Source organism: Punica granatum, chromosome 5, assembly GCF_007655135.1.
Source record: "Punica granatum isolate Tunisia-2019 chromosome 5, ASM765513v2, whole genome shotgun sequence".
In the NCBI taxonomy this organism is placed as follows: domain Eukaryota; kingdom Viridiplantae; phylum Streptophyta; class Magnoliopsida; order Myrtales; family Lythraceae; genus Punica; species Punica granatum.
The window spans coordinates 30,589,381-30,612,610 of record NC_045131.1 but is presented as its reverse complement, the minus strand read 5'-3'; the positions used below and the strand labels follow the sequence as shown (position 1 = coordinate 30,612,610).

At 36.7% G+C, this 23,230-nt stretch overlaps 3 protein-coding genes across 4 annotated transcripts; 2 read left to right on the top strand and 1 right to left on the bottom strand.

Annotated features, from left to right (window-relative positions):
* The first annotated feature begins 1,505 nt into the window (after positions 1 to 1,505).
* LOC116209701 lies at positions 1,506 to 3,542 on the top strand. 2 transcript variants are annotated; one of them, XM_031543438.1, is made up of 2 exons: positions 1,506 to 2,059; positions 2,177 to 2,889. In XM_031543438.1, exons 1-2 carry the CDS (start codon positions 1,756 to 1,758, stop codon positions 2,182 to 2,184), a joined length of 312 nt encoding a protein of 103 aa, XP_031399298.1. In that variant the 5' UTR covers positions 1,506 to 1,755; the 3' UTR covers positions 2,185 to 2,889. The 2 variants fall into 2 exon arrangements, with proteins under 2 accessions (XP_031399298.1, XP_031399296.1); XM_031543436.1 differs by lacking the exon at positions 2,177 to 2,889 and adding an exon at positions 2,896 to 3,542 and having other exon boundaries at positions 1,639 to 2,059.
* Positions 3,543 to 8,328: 4,786 nt separating this feature from the next.
* LOC116208440 (SNF1-related protein kinase regulatory subunit beta-2) lies at positions 8,329 to 12,155 on the top strand. Its single transcript, XM_031541888.1, has 4 exons — positions 8,329 to 9,279; positions 9,962 to 10,140; positions 10,251 to 10,413; positions 11,477 to 12,155. The coding sequence occupies exons 1-4, from the start codon at positions 9,034 to 9,036 to the stop codon at positions 11,801 to 11,803; spliced, it is 915 nt and encodes a 304-aa protein (XP_031397748.1). The 5' UTR covers positions 8,329 to 9,033; the 3' UTR covers positions 11,804 to 12,155.
* A 3,131-nt stretch (positions 12,156 to 15,286) lies between these two features.
* LOC116208218 (heavy metal-associated isoprenylated plant protein 7-like) lies at positions 15,287 to 20,585 on the bottom strand. The gene is made up of 5 exons (XM_031541547.1): positions 20,426 to 20,585; positions 20,142 to 20,325; positions 18,657 to 18,868; positions 16,316 to 16,406; positions 15,287 to 15,879 (listed from the first exon to the last, which is right to left on the bottom strand). Exons 1-5 carry the CDS (start codon positions 20,432 to 20,434, stop codon positions 15,512 to 15,514), a joined length of 864 nt encoding a protein of 287 aa, XP_031397407.1. The 5' UTR covers positions 20,435 to 20,585; the 3' UTR covers positions 15,287 to 15,511.
* Between the last annotated feature and the right edge of the window lie 2,645 nt (positions 20,586 to 23,230).

The window sequence follows — 23,230 nt, the reverse complement described above, 5'->3', positions numbered from 1 at the left end:
CAACATTATAACTTTTCTCGAATCGATTGGTAATCTTTAAATTGTCGTGAAGCAATAGCCCTCGAATGCTCGGGAATATTACGTACAAGCAACAACAATGTACACTGAGATTGAACCTTGATTTCTGTTATTGGAGAAGTTGCTTAAGCATAATGCATCTATTAAATGCTTTTTTTTTATTACAATTGATACTTAATTAAAAAGTTAAGAATATCTCATGATTTTTCCCTAACAAATTACTTTATTCATTCATTCTCTTCTTCCAGTCGTCAATTCAATTTTATATCCAATGCTTGCATGTCTAATGTGTGCACCACCTCCCGTCTTAGAAATTTAATCCGAATCAAATCCATGTAATATATCAATATAAGTATATATCACCAGAAACACTTAGGCCACTTCACTTAGGCCTCTCTCTCTCCCTCTGCACAGACCAAACCCCAACTTCAGCCTCAGTCGCGGGCGTATCCGGCATCGGCCGAGCGTGTCGGCCATCCCCAGTGCCTCCCCCCCTCCCCCCTTGCGTTAAGGAATTGTTCCCTCAATTAGTTTTGGACCACTGTTACTTTATTCCGCTCAAATGATCGGATTACTTTTGTTTTCTGGTGTGCTAGCTTGGGGCTCCTCGATCCTACTCCAAATGTTTTGTCTGTCTTGTTGCAGAGTGGAGTGGTAGAGGCTGGTTTGTTTGGCAGCCCGGTGCCTTCCTCGGGATGGTCACTGGTCTATACCGACCGAAACTGTTAAGTTATCCTCGATTTGACTAATGACGTGATCACTTGTTTGAATCGATCGAGGTTGCTTAACGGTTTGGTTTGACCCCGCCAGCTTGGTCAACTGCCTTCCCGGCCCATCGAATTGGTCACAGCCTGGTGTCTTCCCCGACTTGCCGGATTTGTTGACAGCCCTCCCTAGCCTTGGCTCTAATTCTACCTGTTGGTAGTGTTCTGTGAAGGGTTCTTTGCACACGAATACACCTCAAGATCCCTCTGCTTTGCTATGATATCGAGGACTTTAAGGAACCTCGGTAATAGATAGCTGAATTTTATATGGATATATGGCTTTGAGGACCCTAGTTTACTGAGGTCCATGTATGACGACAGAAGGTTTTGATCGGAATCTCGGATAACTATTAATCTTACTTTCCACCTCAGTTTCTTCTGTGTAGTATATATGGAAAAATTTGATTAATTCTGATCTTGTAATCTTTGTTTCTTGAGCATTTTCATTTTGTACTCTTATCATGTAATTTTGATATGTTATGAATGAATTCTCAAGGTTCACGAGAAAAAAAATAAGCACATAAAATTTAATGGTTATAATGCCGTATGCATCAAACCCATTAATAATTAACAGTGACCTTTCTTATGTTAATTAATCAAAAAGGAAATAAGGAAAAAAAAATATTTTCATAAACCTCCGCATGTTTCAGCCGTTAGGGGTTGGCTACCTGCAACTTTCTTAGGCAAAATTATTAAAGAAGTCCAAAAATTACTACCATCCATGTCACATTTGATTTAGGTCAATTGTCACGATAATAATAAAGGAAAAAAAATGAGAAGGGTCCAATAATATGATATATTTTTATTATATTAATTATACAACAAGCCACCCTTGATTTATTATTTGTATTTAATAAACCAGAGAGAAATAAAGAAGGTGGTGCATCAACTCTTCTTTCTCTGTTCCATTGCACCAAATCACCAAACACAATATCTCATCATTCTCTTGGCAAACTCAAAACATATAAAAAAGATGAGCCATACTTCCCGCAGCTTTGGCTCCTCCGTTAATACTTTCATCACCATGATCATGATGATTCTCTGCATTGCCTTCTGCTTGCTTGGAGCTAATTCGGTGGCAGCAGCTCAGGAGGATGTACTGAATCCAGAAACCCCTATCAGCCGAGAGGACTTGGTGAAGATTGCGGGATATGGTGAGGATAAGCTGTCGACCGTCCTCATCACCGGTTCGGTTCTTTGTGATGAGGCAGCTGGCCGCTTGAATGACAATGGTGATGATGAAGCTCGAACTCTTCCCAGACCTCAGCCTGTATCAGGTTCGTATAATTCGATCTCTCTCTCTGTATCATATAAGTCACATATCATATATGGTCGTAAGATGTGGATTACTTTTTGAGATAGAATCATATTGACATTATGCATGAACATTTTAGGTCAATAGGGAACGAATATTGCAGGCATATATCGCGATCTCATGTAAAAAGTGAGTCTTGAACTAAGGATCTTTTGCTTCTAATGATCATCATCTGTTCTCTTGCTTCTTTGCTAATGTACTGTGGAATTGAACTAAATAAATTTTCAAATAAATGATCGTGCGCCTCTCCGTTGAATTTCTGATTAATTTTGTGAATTTATCCGGCTAGTATCCAATATTACGTCTCGTGTCTTCTATCAAATAATGAAACGAATTTAGTAAATGTTTAAACCACATTTAAGAATCACGTGGATTTAAGGTCTGATTAAGTTCAAAATTTTCACATTGTCGATCGGAATTAAACGACGACACCTCACATAAGAGTAAGTACTAGGAGGAGTATGTAGCCGTCTATATTAAGGTATGTTTGTGTATCTCTCATCACCGAGATCAAAATCAGAATCAAATTTAATGATGTTGAGAAATACGCATTACTATTTTGTGTCTGCTCCAATGTTTCTCTCAGCCAAGGAATGTACAATATGAAGAAAATGAAGCACTACCAGAACTGCTAGAGGCTTGGCAACGGTCACTTGATCCCAAAGAACTTCCAAATCAAATCCATTTCCTCTCCCTGAAGCATTCGAAGCACACTTTTTATTTGATTTCACCTACAACGGAATACGACATTTAACAAATATTCAAACCTGAAATCAAATTGTTTCGAACACATCGCAGGAGCTTTGGTTGCTGTTAACTGTCAAATGGGCGATACGCCAAGAGGCAGACCGTGTAGGACACGGGGAATAACCGATGAAAACGGAGACTTCTCCATCGATCTTCCTTCCCACCTCCACGCCACCCCGAACCTTCACAGGAGGTGCTCCGTCCGGCTCCTCCGGATACCCAAGGACTCGCAGTGCGGGCCGACCTACCTACACGGACATAGACTCATCAAACTATGGTCGGTTGGTGATGGAGTTCGAACTTACTCCGCTGGAAGTATAAGGCTCATGAAGCCAAACAGGAAACGTCCTTCCCAAGCACAAATAATTAACGGAAGCAAGAGCCGTGTCCACGGAGACGTCGTTGATCGATAGATGTAGGACACAGCTTATTCCGTTTGGACCAGCGATCTTGCGACATATGACGATAGACGTAATTCACCCAGTTGGCGCTTTCAGTCACATTATTGAGGTGGGCATACTTCAAGTCGCTCGCAGGATATATACGTGTGTATAATGTGGGTGTATATATGATTTCTGGGGGATGTCTTTTGCGGAAAATATGTGCATGACGAGTTTGTGAGATGCATGGGAACAATTAATGAAGCACATTAGAGTTCCATCCCATGTTGCAAAAAGGTTGAAATTTGATTCGATACATATCTCTGCAAGTATATATGTACATATATGAAATTACAAAACGGTATGAAGGATTTCATATACCCTCGATAGGCATAGGTCCCGGATCATAGATTTATGCAAACTCCATAACACGATAAGGCCGGGTATCATATAGAAGACCTCAAGATGCCGAATTCCCGAAACAAAACAAGCTTCGAACCAGCTTCTACATTAAATATATATGGCTCGTTAATTACTTGAAGAAATTTCATTCATCTTGTGCCTAAGCAATGAAGGGAAGCAAGTAAATGAAATGCAATCAATAGTACTGGCGATGTATTGCTTGTTTGGTATTCATGCAAAACACAATAGGGGAATCGGATGGAATAACGCATAATTTCAGCGATCCAATACATTTCTTTTGGACTAAAAGGTGGTATACCAAACACATGGGCTATTCGTGTACATAACAAACTAGTTTTTCGGGTGAACGTAACAAACTAGTTTGGCGATGTTTCATATACTCATGGTTTCGCAGGTGACAAGATTAAGGAAATTATAAGATGTCAAAACGGTCCACGAAGCTTCTTAGAAGATGCTAAACCAAGAGGTGATCGATCGAAGCACAACAGGAACGTGACATGCCAATGTCCTTGAAAATCACTCTTCACCTGTATATCCGGGTACATTCACGGGCATGTGTATTATACCATATATCTATCAGAGCAACAAGTATCAGGCCCATTTTCCACTGTAGGCCTAATAATAGGAGGCCCATTATCACTTGGCCCATGTGACAATACAACTCATTCTAATCCTCTTTTCCCAAAATTATTTGCACCTTAGGATCTACCCCTACGTATCCAGCAAAAAAAAAAAAAGAAGGGATCTACTACTATGATTGGTGGGTCCATACTAAAGAACCTTCCATTATAATTTTATTACTTGACTCACTCAATTATTCATTTTCCCTTTACCACAACGTGACGTTAATTAAATTCCTTAACTCAGTCCTGCATGTCGTAATAGAAAAATAATTTTAGCTATTAACCAAAATGATTCTCCAAATTAGATAAATAATTACGCGATATTAATTTACGTGAACTGGGTCAAAAATTATGCAATACTGATTAGACTCTTCAATTGAACACATCATAATCAAAGATCGGATTAATTGCTTGCAAAGGCCCAACGATTGCAATTAGTTTCAGATTTATCCAAATGTTTGATTGTAACAAAAGAAACTTATCATTTCAAATATTTGCTAAAACGGGACTATTGACAATCTATCTATCTATATATAATATATAAAAGGTAAAGAGCGGAATGTGAGAACTCCATTTGAAAATTGCTAGCTCCCGGTAAAATGTTTTTACTTTTTCAAATCAATCCATTCGATAACTCTCAGCTCCACATTGAATTAACCTTTTAATTTTCAGTTCAATGAATTTTGTTATATTTTTTTAGTCATATACGTCGTATTTTGATTATTCTTCCATATTATTTGTACGTAATAACACATATAATTATTTTTCCGAAAAAAATAAAAGATTTCTCAATATATTGAAAAAATTCCTCGATTTAAGAGATATTTTTTCAAGTTCAATGTACCAAATACCCTATAAATACAAAATGAAAATTCTTCGTTTTGCATCATCTTTTTATACATGACAATTTTTTCTACGCTCTAAATCCTTTATTTTTTGCTCCACCAATGCAAATTATAAATTTATAATATATTTTTCTATAACAAGGAGTATTCGGATTTTACTTGATTAATCCTTGCAACCACACAGTGATTTCCCAACAAATCCATGGAACTAGTGATCCTCTCGCCACGCATGTCAACCCTTAGGTTAATACTATAGAATTATTGACTCTCTATACATATGATCTTCGCAAATAATCATATGGCTTGATTACATATTTATTTGCATTATGATATGTAGTTCTTTCATAATCTATAGTATTTTATTATGTCTACTTGATAAGATGCATGATTTTTATTATACAGTTTTTATATCTATATCCATTTGAACATCATATATGTTAAATATTTCAATATAAAAATTTATGCGCAACGCGCGGGGTGTCAACTAGTATCTATATATAATATATAATTGCTGGGACATTCATCATTGTGCGCAATTTGTCCAAAAATTAAAAATGGATGTTTTTTATTCATTGACTCTTCGTATGCGTAATCAAACCAATTAAGCTGTGTGGGATAATTGCTAGAGATTATTATTATTATTAAACTGAGTAGGATAATTGCTAGAATATTATGTTAAAGACATATGGGTAATTGCTAGGATATTATGATTAAGGCAAATGGGATAATTGCTGAGATATTATTATTAAATATTATTATTAATATTAAGCTAAATTGGATGGTTGCTTAAAATTCATTGGTAGCTTATTATATATCAAATCTTAATTTGAAAGTTATCAAGAAATAAATTTTATTTGATCAAAATAAACGATAAACTAAAATTTGACAAATAACAACTTGCATAAAGCACATGTAGATTGACTAGTATTATGTAATTCAAAGTATTCCCATGGGAGCCTTCTAGAGCCTCTCATTGGATGTATGAGGTTGCACCACATCAATTTCTATAGAGACCCATATGAGCTTTTACAATGATCCTCAGCTCCCGGTAAAGTGTCTATTCCCCGTTCATTGCATTAAAGCAACAAAAATGCTTTGAATTTTATAATTTTCACCACAATCGCTTACTTTCTCACGAGGACAATCTTGAATTTTGGATTTCTTGAAAGTTCTATCCAATATATGTACATCCTACTTGAGCATCTCTAGAAAATACAAGTATCCACATAATACGTAGGCTGAAGTACTAGTTTTTTTTCTTCGTTTGCTTTTCTTAACACCTATGTTTCAAATTCGAGTCTCTTTTAAAGGGTTACAATGATACATAGCTAACAACCTCGACTTCTTTCGAGGTCATTATATTGAGTTCAAAAGTCTCGAGAAACCTTATCATAAATCTAATTAGACAGTACTGATCAACCCAATAACTCTCTTTATTTGGATATGTTAGTGAATTATATTACCAACTTATCATGTTGTTCCAAGTCATTGAAATGCCGAGAGAAATGGTAAAATTTGACAGAAAATCAATAGAGTCCCATATTAGCTAAGATTACAAAGTTTATGCCTATTTTGTTAACAATTTAAACATCGTATAGATTTGAAATTAATTGCTAACATTGGGTCATCTTACGAAATTAATCCTATAAAATTAATTATCTATTTTATATTTATATTTATTTAAAGGAGAGTTGTGTTTTGTAACTGCCACTCATAAAAATACAAAAAGTAAATATGATGAAATTACTCATCTATATTATTTACTTAAAGGAGGGTTGCGTTTTGTAATTACCACTCATAAAAACACAAAAAATAAATATGATGAAATTACTCAATCATCTTTAAAAAAGGTAGGAACCCAATTAGAAAGAAACTGATTTTGAATATTTTTGTCATTGTACAAAATATTATTTTTCATTTTTTTTCACAATTTCCTTACACTTCCTACAATTATCTCATTCTATGTCTCTTTCGCATCTCTCTTTCACCTTAAATTTTTTCTTTCTCCTCTCTCTCATGAGTTAAACACACCTGTAAAATCACTTTTATTTATTTTTAGTAATTTTTTGTATTATTAACAGCGAAATTGGTATATAAAAATTCATGTGTAGTGCGAACAATGAAAAATAATTTATGCAACATCTTTGTCCATGATTGTTAATATAAAATTATTTTTTACTCCGTGCATAACGCGTATCATGCTCTAGTTACTATTATTTGAAGGGTAAATTACATTGGTGGTCCAAAAAGTTTTACAAATATTTCAATATGGTACAAAAATTTTTTTTGCTACTTGATAATACAAAATATTTCAAAGTTATTTCAGTATAGTACAAACTGTTATCTCGCCATTGACGCCGTCAAGTCGACGCTGATTGTGCAAAATCGATTTTTGTGGAACGTTACATGATGGTGCAAAATGTTTTGAAATTGTAACTTAATAGTACAAAATATTTTACGTAAGTTACATGATGGTGCAAAATTTACAGTCTTGTAAAGGAAGACTTGACGGTGTTAATGGCGAGATGACGGTTTGTACTATACTAAAATAACTTTGAAACATTTTGTACCATCAAGTAGCAAAAATTTTTTTGTACCATATTGAAACATTTATAAAACTTTTTGGACCACCAGTGTAATTTACTTTATTTGAATATATGTTATGAATCATGTGAATATCGCTCGAGGTATTACTAAATAAATAATAAAAAAAATTTCCCATCAAATCAAACATTAGTTTTTTTCTTTATTGCAAAATATTGATAATTTCTTTATCAGGAGCAGGCCAAGTAGTTGAAATCTTACTTATTTTAGTGACGAGCTTTTTCCCTTTTCTGCTAAGCATTTTATATCCAAGAAATGATAAAAAAACCAACTTGATTTTTTGAGGTGGTTGGATTTCTTTGTTTGTAGTAAGATTTTGGTTCAAGTGTCGTGAATCGTAGAATATTTACGATGAGATAATTTTCTCCTTGAGAACCAGTCATTTAAATTTTCAGATATTAGATGGGATTAGATCGAACAAGAAAATATGAGAGAAGGAAGGAGAGAATCGGCAATTGGCCGAGAGAGAGAGAGAGAGAGAGAGAGAGTTGTCAAATTTGATAATGATTCATGACCCGACCATTACCAGACCAGTGAGCCTTACTTTACCATTACCTTAACTAGGCGGTCGCATTAGCATCAAATCCCAGCAAACACTTAACAGTAGCAAACACGCACCCACACAGCACCCGAGCATCTCTCCCTCACTCTCTCTCTCTCTCTCTCTCTCTCTCTCTCTCTCTCTCAATCTCAACTCTCACCCTCCACTGCTAGATTGAGAAGACAAGCAAGCAAAAGAGAGGAAGCAGTGACTTTGTCAACCCAAAAAAAAAAAAAAAACAAAAGGGAGTCATTGATGACGTGACCAACATCATCCATCCCCTCCGCCCACACTCCAATCGCCTGGGCCACCATCCATCCTTCCATCCATCCATCCATCCATTCGATCTTCCAAACTCGTCGGAGTATTTACCCATCAAATTCCTTTCCCCCTTTCTCTCCGTCCCCATCTCAACTCTTTCCTCTTTTTCTCTCTGTCCCGGGTGCTTTTGTTCTTCCTTCTCTCGATTTTCCAATTTTTGCTCTTTTTTTTTTTCTGATGGTTCTGAGCTGATGGGGGCATTGATCGATAGTCGCTCTTCAGCTTGATGGGTGTGGTCTCTTCTGCTGGAAAGTGATGAACTTGTTCTGTGGGTAAGAAGCGGAATCTAGGGTGAGATTCTGCTGCAACTAGGGTTTACTTTCTCTCTCATTCCCCCACACCCCACCCCCACCCCTTTTTCTTGTCTTCTTTTTCTTCTTATTTTCATCCCTCATCAGTCCATCTATAGTGACAAAAAAAATCAATTTTTTAATTGAATCGGGGGGTTAGAAATGGGGAATGTGAATGGGAGGGAAGACGGGGTCGGGAGCTTGTCGGGGGTCGATGAAGAAGGCGGCGGCGTGGGCGGGGACGGCGCTGTTGGTGGGGTTGCCCAGGATAACATGGGGGCCGTGCACGATGAGGCTCACGTTAGCAGCTATCCTGCTCGGCCCCCTCCTCCCCTTCCCGAGGCGATGGGTCAGTCCCCTCCTCCGAGCCCAAGAGCAACCCAATCTCCGCTCATGTTCACTCCTCAGGTTAGTTAGTCACAGCCATCCAATTGGATTTCAAACGATCTGCGTGATGGGTCTGTGGATTACTGCTCCTCGTATGGATTTCTTGGATTGTTTCTCTTAAGGATTTGCTTCTACTTATCGATCCAATGGTTTCTATTGTACTTGGAAGTGACATTGAGCGGGATTTGTATCGAAGAATTTGATACCCAGAAAAAAAAAGGGGGAACTTAGTCTTTGAGATGCATGTGTTTTAGTCGACAGTGTTTAAAGTGTGTTCGTTGCCGAATTAAGCTCCATTTTGGGGATTTCTTGCATGCATTGTGGTCTGAATTATACATTCAGCTGGCTTTAGGGGCTGGATATTTGTTCAGTGCTTGTGCAAGACCAGAACATTGGGTTCTTTTGTTTTGTTCGTGCGACTTTCTGTTTTCTTACCCCTGAATTACAAAACTATGTGCAAACTATGGGTCGTAATAATACTACCGAAAAAGTATGGGTCGTAATATGCTTTTATTTTATGCTGCAGATTGTGAATGAATCTCGATTCATCAAAAGTTATTTAGCTTTGCTTGCTCTCTTTTTAGCTTTGAACGAACTTCTTTGAGCTCGAGTTTCCATTCTTATTCATTTCATATCTATTTCTCCACTTGAATGAGTCTAATAAGCTGATTTCCTTTTCCTTTTCCCCTACAAATAATTCCAGGTTCCAGTAGCTCCTCTCCAGAGGCCTGATGAAATGCATGTTTCGAGTCATTCTTGGATGCAAACTTCTTCAGGATATGATGAGATGTCTGGGGAGGAAGGAATCCCAACAATGATAACGTGGTGTTATGGTGGGAAGGAAGTTTCTGTGGAGGGGTCTTGGGATAATTGGAGGACTAGGTTACTTGTTCTCCTTTCTTTTTCACCTTAACGTCTCGTTCTGAATATTTGCAAATTAGTGGTTTGATTTGTTATTTGACAATGAATTCTGGGTTAAATATCTTGAGCAGGATGCCCTTGCAGAGATCGGGCAAAGACTTCACGATCATGAAAGTGCTGCCATCGGGTGTGTACCAGTACAGGTTTATTGTGGATGGGCAATGGAAGTATGCCCCGGACTTGCCATGGACCCAGGATGACGCTGGAGCTGCCTATAACATTTTAGACTTGCAGGTGATTATATATCTCCCTTACTGTACCAATCTTGCTGTCTTAATCCTCAACCGGTTTGAGAGCCCTATTCATCGATTGATTATATGCATTTTCACTTGCATATGTACCGGTTCTCTTGTATTGCTTATTCTAAGGAACATATTGTTTGAATATCAGGAGGGTAATACAGCAATAAGGGGAAACAGATAGAGTTTTGATTATTTGAATAGATTCGAATCACGGGAGGCATTCGGTAGATATCTCTAGACAAGAGCATCTTGCATTTGTAGACTATGGAGGACAACTTAGCATTCCTTGTCAGAATAGCTTCCACGTTTCTAGTATTGGGAGGTGCCCTTATTCGGCCGTCATTAGTTCAGGGGGCACTTTTTTAGCTATCTAATCAAGATTCAAAATGTGGCCTGTATTATTGATGTAGTTGAAGGGGATAAAGGCTGGTTCAAGAATAGCAATGTTAGAATTTGAATTTTCTGCTTGATAGTTGTAATCAATGAATTGTTTCCCTCCTAATATTGGTGCTTCTAAAATTGCTTGTGCTATTTGTTGAGGTGGAGACGCATGTCCAGTCCTGGGAAGCCTCAAGACCAGTACTGGTAAAAACCGGAGTGATTGTAATATCTGAACTATAAGCCAGTTACTCAATGAACCGATTTTCCTAATCTAGAAGATCTATTGTATCTCAGAATTAGGAAAAATGAGCTAAATTCTGAAACAATATGTTCTTGAATTTGTCAAGATAAGTGAGGATCGGAAATTTGCATATGTATGTGCCATTGAAATCTCCCGACTTTCATTTTCAGAGCAAGACTTGCTGAGTTTCTTGTTTCTTACTTCAGAAATATTCTCTTCCTTGCTAAGGTTACCTTAGTTATTTTGGAGCTCGAAACTTCGGTGAAAAAAAAAAGGGGGCACAAGATAAGGATTGTTGATAGATCCAAATAAAGGATTCAACTTGTGCTTCAACTGGTTGACTGTGGCCTGCCTGGTGGACCGAATCTGTGACTGGTCCAGTTTTAGACGTGGTACCCAATAGCTGCTCCTAATTTCTCGACTATATCAACAGGATTATGTTCCTGAAGACCTTGAGAGCATCTCTGGCTTTGAACCACCCCAGTCTCCGGAGACGAGCTACAACAACCTGTTCCTCGGCTCTGAAGACTACGCGAAGGAACCCCCAATGGTCCCGCCTCACCTGCAGCTGACCCTGCTGAACTTGCCATCCCTTCACATGGAGATCCCGCCTCCTCTCTCAAGACCTCAGCACGTAGTCCTCAACCATCTCTACATGCAGAAGGGGAAGAGCAGCCCTTCTGTGGTAGCCCTTGGCTCTACCAACCGGTTCTTGGCCAAGTACGTGACGGTCGTTCTCTTCAAGTCATTGCAGAGGTAAAAGAGGAAAATAAATGAAAAGGTTTAAATTAGGGACAGAAACAAAAAAAAGAGGAAGAAGTTATAGACCTTGTGGAAGTTCTAAACCCTTTTTGTAGTTCGATATTACTCCAAAAGCAAGAGCCGGTGATGCTTTGCCAATGGCCAGGTTAAGGGATATCAAAGAGTTGTGAAGCCTGAAAGTGTTGTAATTTTTAGGAAGTATACTTTCCTGAGGAGGGCGTTTACCTGAATGTTCAGTTACTTCATTCCCATCTTTTCACAAACACTTCTTAGTTCTGATCGTTATAGTCCTAAGAATGTGATCCATGCAATGGACAGAAGAAGATAATAAACCTTCTTGGTTTTGTTCATGAGGAGCTGTTTATTCTCAATGATTCTTCCCCGGACTGTTGTATGTAGAAATGTTTATTTCTCTCTAAAACTTAACAGTTAGGCAAAACGAATGCAGCCTTAGAAGGTTGGGAATGGTCTCTTGATTATGGTATAATCGAAGAGATGGGTGGGAATCGGATTAGCAACGGTAATGGTTAATAACAAAAATTGGAAGCAGTCCATCGCTGAAGTGCAGGCAGGCGACTCACAAATGGCGTATCTGCTGTTGCTTTTCCAACAGATTCAAACTCGAAACTGTCCATAAAACGCAACCCAGAAGGGTTCATCCTCTAAAGACTATATGGAGATGGGGCAACCATTGGACCCGATCCCGGGCTCAGTAGGGAACGAAGCCAGGGGACAGTGATTGGTAGTATTCTCTCTAGCTCTCTCTGTAGTTCAGACTTCAGTTTGAAACTCGAGAAATAAATGATCTTGATGGGGCCATTTATCGAGTATGTATCCGATGATCCGGCTATTTCGCCCAGGGACCGGAAATGGGCCAGGATGTAATAGATGAATTGCTTAAAAGTCGATGCCATTTTATGGTACAAGGGCGTGGGTGGTTGGTTTGCCAGTAGACTCGTGAGTCTACATTAGCCATTGACTTTGATCACATCATAGCACATTGGAACCTTTCTTTCCATTCTTCCTTCCATTTAAAACAATCATAGCACGGAATCGTCCACCTAATTATCTGATTCGTGCATCACTATACATTCATCTGTTATTACGTTAATAGATATATAGTTCTAGTTGGCCGAAATCCAGTGGTTACCAAGCGAGAGCTTTACAAAAATTAACTTCTCAAGCTGTTCAATATGTTAACTCTGATATTGTTCTTTGGAATTCTCGTCCTCATTTTGTTATGGCTCAATTTTGGCATGATTTAAGGCCGAGGAAGCCAAGAGTTCCTTGGTACAAACTGATATGGTTCTAGGGACCTATCCCACATGTATCTTTCATCTCTTGGCTTGCAATCTTAGATAGACTTGCTACGAAATCTAGATTGTTGTCTTGGGGTGCTTGGAGGGATAATCTTTTTATGAATTCTATAATACTGAAGTGGAAACTCGTGACCACCTTTTCTTCTCATGTACCATCACCAGAGAAGTTTGGGCTAGTGACCAACATATATTGGAGCTAGTTAGCCCGACGAGTGATTGGACTTATGAGCTAAATTCTGCTACTTCTTGGAAGGGAAGAACCCTAGACACTATTCTCAAAAAGTTATGTTGGACTTATTACATTTATTTAATATGGAGAGAGAGGAATTCTAGGGCTTTCAAAGGCAAGAAGATGGATCATAAAGCCTTGGTTCCTCAGGTTATAGAGATGGTTCGTTTGAAAAGGAATTTCACTGCCTAACCTTACTCACAAAGTCAGATCCTGCTGTTTATCCTCTAATTTTGGTTCTCATTACCTGATGTCATTAGTAAAGCACTTTGTTGATTTGTACTTTGTATATTCTGATCCTTGAAGTATTAATGAAATTGCAATTATCCAAAAAGAGATATATAGTTCTAATTACTCATTATGTTAATCCAAGTGTGGAACTCGTGGTCAGTTTGTCCTTCCACCGGAACATCGAAAAACGAAAAGCAAAAACTGGACAACAAAATTGAGCCCACCGGAAATCTTCTGCCTTGGCCCAAGAGGTCCATCCCAGGCAACCTATACTTCATGGACAATGTCTAAGGTAGGCTGCAATGGTCTCTTCTCAGTTGTTTGTTAGGTTGGGAGGGAAGGTTAATCGACCTTACATGAGATTCGAGAAAGGGAAGTGAATGGCGGAGGAAGTCCCACTAATGATAGCGGAATTCACGACCTCTTAATTCCAAAACGAAAGCAAGTGCAACTTCAATGAATTCCATTTTTAACAGTGGTCCCTTCCTCATTATTGGTACTTTCCCATTATTTCTTAATTCCAAAATGAAAGCGAGTGCAACTTCAATGAATTCCTTTTTTAATGGTCCCTTCCTCATTATTGGCTCTTTCCCATTATTTCTTCGTCATTTTAAGTTTCTATTATCTTTCTTCTATAGATATGATGAATTGCAATTCACCCCCCAAGTTTTGAGCCTAAGAGATAAAGTGCCTCCCGACCTTTAAATTTTTGCACCATACCCCCAACCTACTTAATAGGGAGCAAAGTGCAACCCGTCTACTTTTCTGGCCAAAATTTAATTTACTATTAATTTATTAATTTCATAATTCATAAAATAATTTTATTGCGCGACTACCGCCACTTTTCTCCCCAAATCTCTCTGTGTGTCTCATGAATCCTCTCCCAAGTTGAGGCCCAACATGCTACTACTCCCCAAGTCTCTCCCTGTATCGTCCGAGGGCGGTTTTAGTAAGGATGAAGCCAAAAATTGTCACCTTATACATGCTACTGCTCCCCTCTGTTTGTGATTTGCATGCTCATCAGTTTAGATCCTCATTTCAGGAGATTATGCTAATCAAAACAAGGGCAGTATGGGGTGTTCATCTTTTGGACGCTTGCTCGAACATCATATGATGAATGTGCATAAAGCCTTGATTTTCACATGTAGTTGTTAACATTAGCACAACAAATACTCATCCTGACTGTGAAGCAGTATTGAAACTGCAAAATGCACAATTTCCACATCCTTGAGAGTGACCTCGGACGAGAAAACGGGGGAGTAGTAGCATGTTTGGACTCCGCTTGGGAGAGGATCATGGAACATAGATATAGAGAGATCACCGCGCTCACTTTGCATCTTCCCCCTTCTCTTTCTTACGTTCTTTCTTTTTTAAGCTTTGGCCAGAAAAGTAAACGGGGTGCACGTTACCTTCTTTTAAGTAGGTTGGAGGGTATGGTGCAAAAATTTAAAGGTCGGGAGACACTTTGCCTCTGGGCTCAAGGGGCAAACTTCATTTTACTCTGATGAATTCAGGGAGGGAAATTCGAAGATCCAACAGCAAGTGCTGCCTTTCAGAAAATGCAAGTAATGCTATTCGGAATATCTTTGAACGGAATGTATGAGTAGGAGAAAAAACCAAGAACTTAATATGATCGAAAAAATGTACAACTTAAACTTGTTCCCGGCCGCCAACTCTGGGGACATTCTAATCTACACTTGAGTAGGAGAAGGAGAAACTAAAATTAATAAGTTCGAGAGTTACCAACACAAATTACACGACGGTAAAAAGCAGTATCACCCGACCCGTTAATTCAAGTTCTTGCTATATAGACTAAAACAGAACTCTTATTATTACTAAGCACACCGAGTTGAATATAGATACAAGGAAAATTGCGGACCTGCGATTGACAGGGAGGACAATACATACATACATACGGAAGAAGGCACTACATCACCGAGCAGGCGTTCGGGTTCTCATCGCTGAAGATCTGAGGGGCGTACGCATACTCCATGTAGTACTTGGAGGGCCAGTACTCGCTCCGTTTGATGTCGGTCTTGTTCTTGTCTTCGTCGCTTTTTTCATCTTGATCTCCTTCGTCTTTCTTTTCCTCCGGTGCGTCGCCTTTCTTGTCTTGATCTCCTCCTTCCTTCTTTTCTTCTTTCTTCTCTTCCTCTCCCTTCTTCTCCTCATCCTTCACTATGGATGCTTGCTTCCCGGTCCTTTTCTTCACGTAATAGACAAGCATTTGCGGTTCGAATATGCCCTTCACTATCACTTTGTCATTACTTAGGTCCGTTTCCACTGATTCCACACCTGCCAAACGAAAGAAACATCATGATTTGTGAAGTTCAAATATGCTGCCAAAACTGGCTGAGCCTGTTCGCACAAAATCCATGACCTAATGAATCTGGGAACCGGCTTTCATGTTTGACCTTTGTTCCTGCTGTGTATAATACTAAACAAATCTGATTCTCTTCGAATTTCAATAGCAACTTCAACTCCGGGTTTCACCGGGTGTGGTTTGACTTGATGTAGTTATTTGCCCATACCAGTAAGCATGATGGATATTATAGTATGTCGTTTTGTAGGATGGTTCTAGGCTTAAGTCTAGCCTAATTATCTTTCAGACCTTTTCAAGCATGTCATCTATGTTGGATAGAGCATATTTTTGGCAATTACTTCCGCCCGATAAACCTGACATTTAATAAGACTGATCGAGAAAGGCGATATAAATATTATACATGAGTACCTTTGATTTTCCGAACGCGCTTCTGTAAAACCTGGGCGCATGCTTCGCAATGCATTCGAACACTCAAAACCACCGTGATAGGAGCTGGAGGCTGTCCAAAAATATACTAAGATATGGGAACACCACTCAAGCATATAACAATTTTGCTCGAGAATTACATATTTATCAAAATTAAATTATAATAATTTGAATAATTGAGCAAAATAATAAATTTGGCAATGAATAATTCTTAGGAAAATATTTTTGATTTATAAACTCTATACGAGAGAAGAAGCCAAAAAGTACTCCGAATCCAAGGATCTGACAAAAAAATGGATGAAAGGACAAAAACCACCTCACAGCAGCAGAGAAAGGCCCTACCTTCACATGCATGCACCATTCCAGTGTTTTATACTTTTGAACAAACAACGTCCATTTATGGATAAAAATTATCTTTCATCAGAATTGAAACATGTTGACGAAGGGGGTATAATAACACGTCAGTACACTTATTTCGCTGGAGCCAACAACAGGTGTCAAGTTTTATTGTCTTCAATAATAACTTTCGTGCTGCCTTTTATTTCCCTATGCATGTACCTTTCCATTTATCTGTAAAAACTTATTGACGATGGAATGTAATTACTATCGATATATATCTAATATCAATGTAGCTAAATTTTAGCCGTATACGAGAAAAAGCTCATTTAGATAAAAATGAATTTGCAATGTTTGTACATATTATGTTAAAACTCTCTAGATATTTTCATTATCACATATGGACCATTCTGGGAATAGACTCGGAATTTAAATTTAGAAGAAGATTCGAGATCCTTGAGAGAGTGAATAGGAAAAATATCTCCTAATTAATGGTACGAATACAAGAAACTTTATTAAAATTTCAAAAATAAAATGTAAATTCATTTAGAACATCCAAATTTTTAGGGGACTGTCCGGCTAACTCTCCTGGATCCATCACATAAGAATATATTCAATGACGACTGAATCAACACTTGGTGATGAGCTTCATATTAAGCTAATAGCTACCAAAGATTCATAAACCGTCCATACAGTGAACTGTACAAATTCCTATATGAATTACTATTACATTATTTACTATTACTATTACTGAACTTGTACGGAAGACCAACTTGGTTCTACGTGGGGCCAAAGGGCAGATGCATAAGTTAGTATTATTAAATGAAACGAAATAATGTGATGGTGGTGGTGGTGGTGGTGGTGCTGTTGTTGTTGCCTTTTCTTTTTTACATGGTAAGATGTGCCCCTTACCACCATGTCGTTTTGCTCACTTTGTTTTGTTACTTTCATGTCAGCTCGTAAAGGCAAAGCCCCACTCCACCCCACCCCACAAGCTAAGCTCGTTTGAATATCTATCATGCATTTGCCCTTCTTCAACTACTCAAAAATCCTATAATACATACATACATACATATATATATATATATATATGTTTCTAATTGCTTGCATTATTGATTAGTTCTTAAATTAATTCACCACTTTCAAGACTAATTAGTAAGTAACCTCCAAAACCGACTCTCGAAAAGAAAAAATCATTGGAAAAAAAGAAGCATGAATTAAACGGATTCATCGTGTCATGCAGGAGGGATCCTTGACCTGTGCAGAAGCAGGCCATGGTCTAAATCGGTATATTCATATTATCGATCTAAAGGTCAAAAGTCAAAACCAAATTAGAAACTCATACATGATGACCTCTAGTTTCAAAAGGAGGTTTCACTCTCAAGGCCATGTAATACACACACATATATATACATGCAAGGACGGATCTAGGATTATTTCATCAAAAAATTGATTAACTCGACACATGCTAATAGAAATTTTGTATTTTTTATTAAATCTAAGGGGATGACCCCCGCACCCCTAAATCCATCCCTGTATACATGTGTTATATTTTTTATGAAAGTATACATGTTATAAAGTATGCATACAAAGTACATGTATGTAAAGTATGTACCATGGCCTTGAGGAAAATGTGGGTGTCATGAAATTTTCTTCCTTGCAATTATTAAAGGCTTATTTAAGTGATGCACGAACATTGGGGAAATATTAATTAATAATAATCAATTGCTCTCTTCCTTTAAGGCAAAAAGAAAGCCAAAAAGACAAACGATATGTAGTTTAGTGTGCTCTCGTTTTATTGATTTAAAGGCGTATAGTTTGATTTTTTTTTACGTACCATTTTATTTGACTTTTTATCATTCGCTTATATGAAGCTCTCTTATAATCATGGAAAAAAGAGTGAAAAAGGAGAAGAAAATTGGCATGATTAATGGTTAACTGACTGATTGATTGATTATTTTATATTAGTTGAATTGAAATTGATTACCTCTTCCTTTTTCTCCTCTTTGGGTTCTTTATTTTCCTCCTTATTCTCGGCCTCATTGCTCTTCTCCTCGGGGGGCTTAGGGATGGGAGAGATTAGCTCAACCTTTCGGCCACTTTTTTTCTGGAGACGTTCAAACACCTTTGCTGGGTCGGCTGCCTTCCCTTTCACCACCACTTTGCTGCTCTTGCTGTCTGTGCTCACTTCCTCAACCCCTGCAATTATAATACACATACATATACATACACATATATTAAATTAGATCAATTAATTATTGATTAATTGTAATTAATATAATAATATGTATGCTCATGACTCAATGCGATAATAATACAGGTATAATTGCTTCTATTATTATTATATCTATTTATTATTCAGGCCATATACGGCACCACAGATTAGCGCACACCGCACGCCGACCTTAGAATTTCATCGCAAAGTTCGAGAGGTTTGGAATCGGGTATGCCGCGGTTAAATAATGGGACAAGTACTGAGTCGCAATATATATATATATATATGTGTGTGTGTGTGTGTGTGTGAGTGTGATCAATTTTTGAAAGAATAAATTAATTTAGAAACCTCTGGATAGGTGTATGCATGGATGGGCATGGGCCTGGCTCTGCCGTACATTTTGTTTTGATGTTACTGCTGATGAAATTACGCCACTAATTATTTGTTAATTATATATTCAAAAAAATATATAAAAAAATAATGAAGAAATTCATTCTTCACTTTTTTAATTATGGTCATATATACCAAAATAATTTAAAATGTAAACATTCAAATTCATCTACACAGAAACAAATATAATATTAATATAGCCCGTGAATTTCCAGGAATAGTAATTTAAAATTTATTTTGGCCTTTCTGGGGAAATAAACACTTTTTTTTTGTCAGAAGTAAAGTGATTAAAATACACTTTTTTTACCAAAAAATCCAAATCATTTTGAATTTAAAAACAACTAATAAATAACAACTAATACAACCGTTGAATCACCACTTTTAGGGGAGCTTAGCCGGTCCAAGAGCGGAACAGATCCATGATAGCATAGCCGACTATAAAATAATTGTAGTCGACTGGAGCAAAGTGCAGTTGAACGGACCGGCTTTATTCCGGACCGGATAAATTTCCCTTTTATAGGACTACTTCAGATCATAATCCTCTGCTTTTTAACTATAAATCAAACGGTAAACAATCAGCATCCGAGGCTCTGGTGGAAAGGACTCAAGCTCGCCTCGGCAAGAGTTCTCGTGCTTCATTTTTTACCTCAATGAATGAAGTTCTTGGTAATTTTTGCCTGAGCTTGTGCATAGGGACCATGCGGATCTTCTCCGTCGGATCGGTTTTAATTCTAGTAATGTGCATATCCGAAGGGACACTTGATTACAACCCTTAAAACGAAGACGATCCATATCCAAAGAAATGAAAGAAAATTATTAAGGAAGTGATATGAGAGGCAGACTTTATGTATGGTATATCATACGGACCTTCGAATCCTTTCAATGCGCGGGCGATCTTCCGAGCGCAGGCCTCGCAATGCATATCGACCTTGAGAACAATCTCAGGAGGAGGGGCAGCATCAGCTGCTTCTTCCTTGCTCTTCTCACCCTTCTTCTCCCCAGCTTCCTTGCTCTCTTCCTTCTTTTCCTCCTTCTTCTCCTCTTTCTTCTCCTAATTTATTTACATACCCCAATATAAAATAAATTAAAATTAAACTAATAAAAATGAATGACAAAAAAAGAAAAAAAAAACCATTGATTTGATCACTTACTTCACCCATTTGGGTCGAGTGAAGGCCTTGAAGCTTCCAAGTCTTCTAAGCAAACCTCGCTCTCTCTCTTTCAATGTGTGCAGCGACAGACAGAGGGGAAAGGAAGAAGAGGAGATAGATAGCATTTAAAGGAGTGAATGGAGTGGGGATTCTGCCACCCTCTCCAACCCCACCCCCAAAAACACAAAAAATAAAATAAAAATCTGTCATGGAATTGTAACAATTGTTAAATCCACAGGAGCACTCGTCCTTCTGTCCTTTAGCTGACTCAGCATGTCACCATAACATGATTAATAGATGATCTTAGTTCATGAATGGTGCCATACAAAAAAAAATCACTAGAAATTGCAATGGATTTAAAAAAAGAATAGTGATAGGTGCATATATTATGACTTGAATCGTTGATATTCACCACATCTAAAATAGAAATTAAGAAGATAATGGATATGATATCTTTGAATTCAATATGCTATTAGCTTGATCTTTTATGATTATTATATAAAGGTCTAATCGGTTGTAAGTTTAGTGAAAATTTTATAATGCTATTATATTGTGATCGATCAAATTCATTTAATATCGATCAGCCATCTAATTGATAATTTTTCGTCAATTCGAGCAGGACAACCGCCCTCTTTTAATTCACGTATCATTTGAAGCCTCATTAATTTAGCATACTAAGAACGATCCGACAAGTTGGTGGTGTCCTATTCTTTTAACAATGACATGTCACGTGCGATATTTGGTACGCTGGACGAGTTGTTTAGATCAATCCTATATGTAATAATTAATTGGTCCAGCATATATAAATCCCACAGTCGAATCTGTGGGATCCCATATAAAAACTGCAGGTATCAAATTAATTAATGTGAGCAACGATCAATGACGTCATGAAAACTGATTAATAAACTTTTGTTAGAGTGAGAAGTAGTACTGAGTTTTATAAGAAAGAGAACTCAAATTCGAATCTCAAAAAATCCACTTAATAGGAGGAGAAATAATTTTTAAGTACTCTATTCTCCGAAATTATGGAAGTAATATTTTTCACAATTTCAATTCTAGCTAAAAGAAGAATTTGTAGCAAACTCTGAAACATTTTGAGTTGGAATTTTGAGGAAAGTTCATAATTTCATCACACTATAAGAACTTTCTTTTATCACGGGGGGCCTCATGGTCGTAGAGGATGAGGAGGGTACGGCATATGCTCTAAATATGATTTTTCCAACACGGATTTCGGAATCAATTCTTGCAAGAAATCATTTTAGTTCAGTTTATTTTAGTTCGACTCGACTCAATTTAATTTAATTCAACTGTACATGTCTTATGTTATTTAGAAAATTAAGGAATTTAACTCAAATGAATTGAATAATTTTGTTTGGAATGCATCTTAAAATAAAGTAAATTATTTTTATAGGATTTTAAAATTTAACATAAAGAGTTGTTAATTTGAAATAATAAAAAAAATTAGACTACATCTAGGTTAGTTTTGGCCCAATTTAAATTCCCATGTAAATCATGCATTTTCAAAAGAAAGTGTTACTTGGATTCCTAATAACATAAATGAATTCCTATCAGGAATAAATTGAATTAGTATATTTTGAAGGATTCCAAAAAAGAGTGTAAGGAAAATTGTAAATAATATTATACATATATATATATATTATCGAAGTAACTAGAATGCATGTGAAAAATAGATTTCTGAATGAATTTCTCACCATAAGAAGCTCACTAGTGGTTCTTGCCACTGAAGTCCAACCTCCTGTACGTACGTTTGTGGTCGGAGATATATTACTTGTCCAGCCTAGCTAGACTGGCCAATGAATAACAGGTTCTCAATCCATCGACGACATCCTGGAGAGGGTCAATATCAGCTACAAATTAAGGTTCTACAGAAATTCAGATAACGAGGATTTAAGCGTAACAAATATGCATGATTTCTATGACATGACGACAAACGGCTTTTTGCTTAGTGGAAGGGTAAATTGCACTGATGGTCCAAAATATTTTACAAATATTTTATTATGGTTCAAAAAGTTTTTTTCGCTACATGATGAAACAAAATATTTCAAAATTGTTTCATTATGGTACAAACCGTCAATTGGCCCTAACGCCGTTAACATTTTGCTGACGTAGCGCGTCCTATGTGTCACTTTTGTTACGGGGAATCAATCATAGTGCGCCACGTCATTTAAGAGAAAATAAAAATTTAAAAAGTCCAAAAAAATACAAAAAAAATTAAAAAAAATACAAAAAAAAAGAGTAAAAATTTTGAAAAAAAAATATTTAAAATTTTTGAAAATTTAAAATTATTTTTAAAAATTTTTAATTTTTAATTTTTTAAAAATACAAAAAATAATAAAAAATACAAAAAAGAGTAAAAATTTAGAAAAAAATAAAAAAAATTATTTTAAAATTTTGAAAATTTTAAAATAATTTAAATTTTTTTTTTTTAAAATATTTTTTTTTTTTAAAATAATTTAAAATAATTTTATAAAAAATGTAATATTTAATATTAAAATTATTTTAAATTTAATATTAAAATTATTTTTTTAAATAATAAAAATTATTTTAATTTTAAATAATAAAAATTATTTTAAATTTTAAATTAAAAGTTTAAAATTATTTTTAAAAGTTTTAAAATTTTAAAATTTAAAATTTTTAGAATTATTTTAAATTTTTCGGCCACGTCAGCAAGGAGGTAACACGTAATAGCCACGTCAGCGTCGGCTTGACGGCGTCAAGCTCGAGTTGACGGTTTGTACCATCATGAAACAACTTTGAAACATTTTGTACCATCATGTAGCGAAA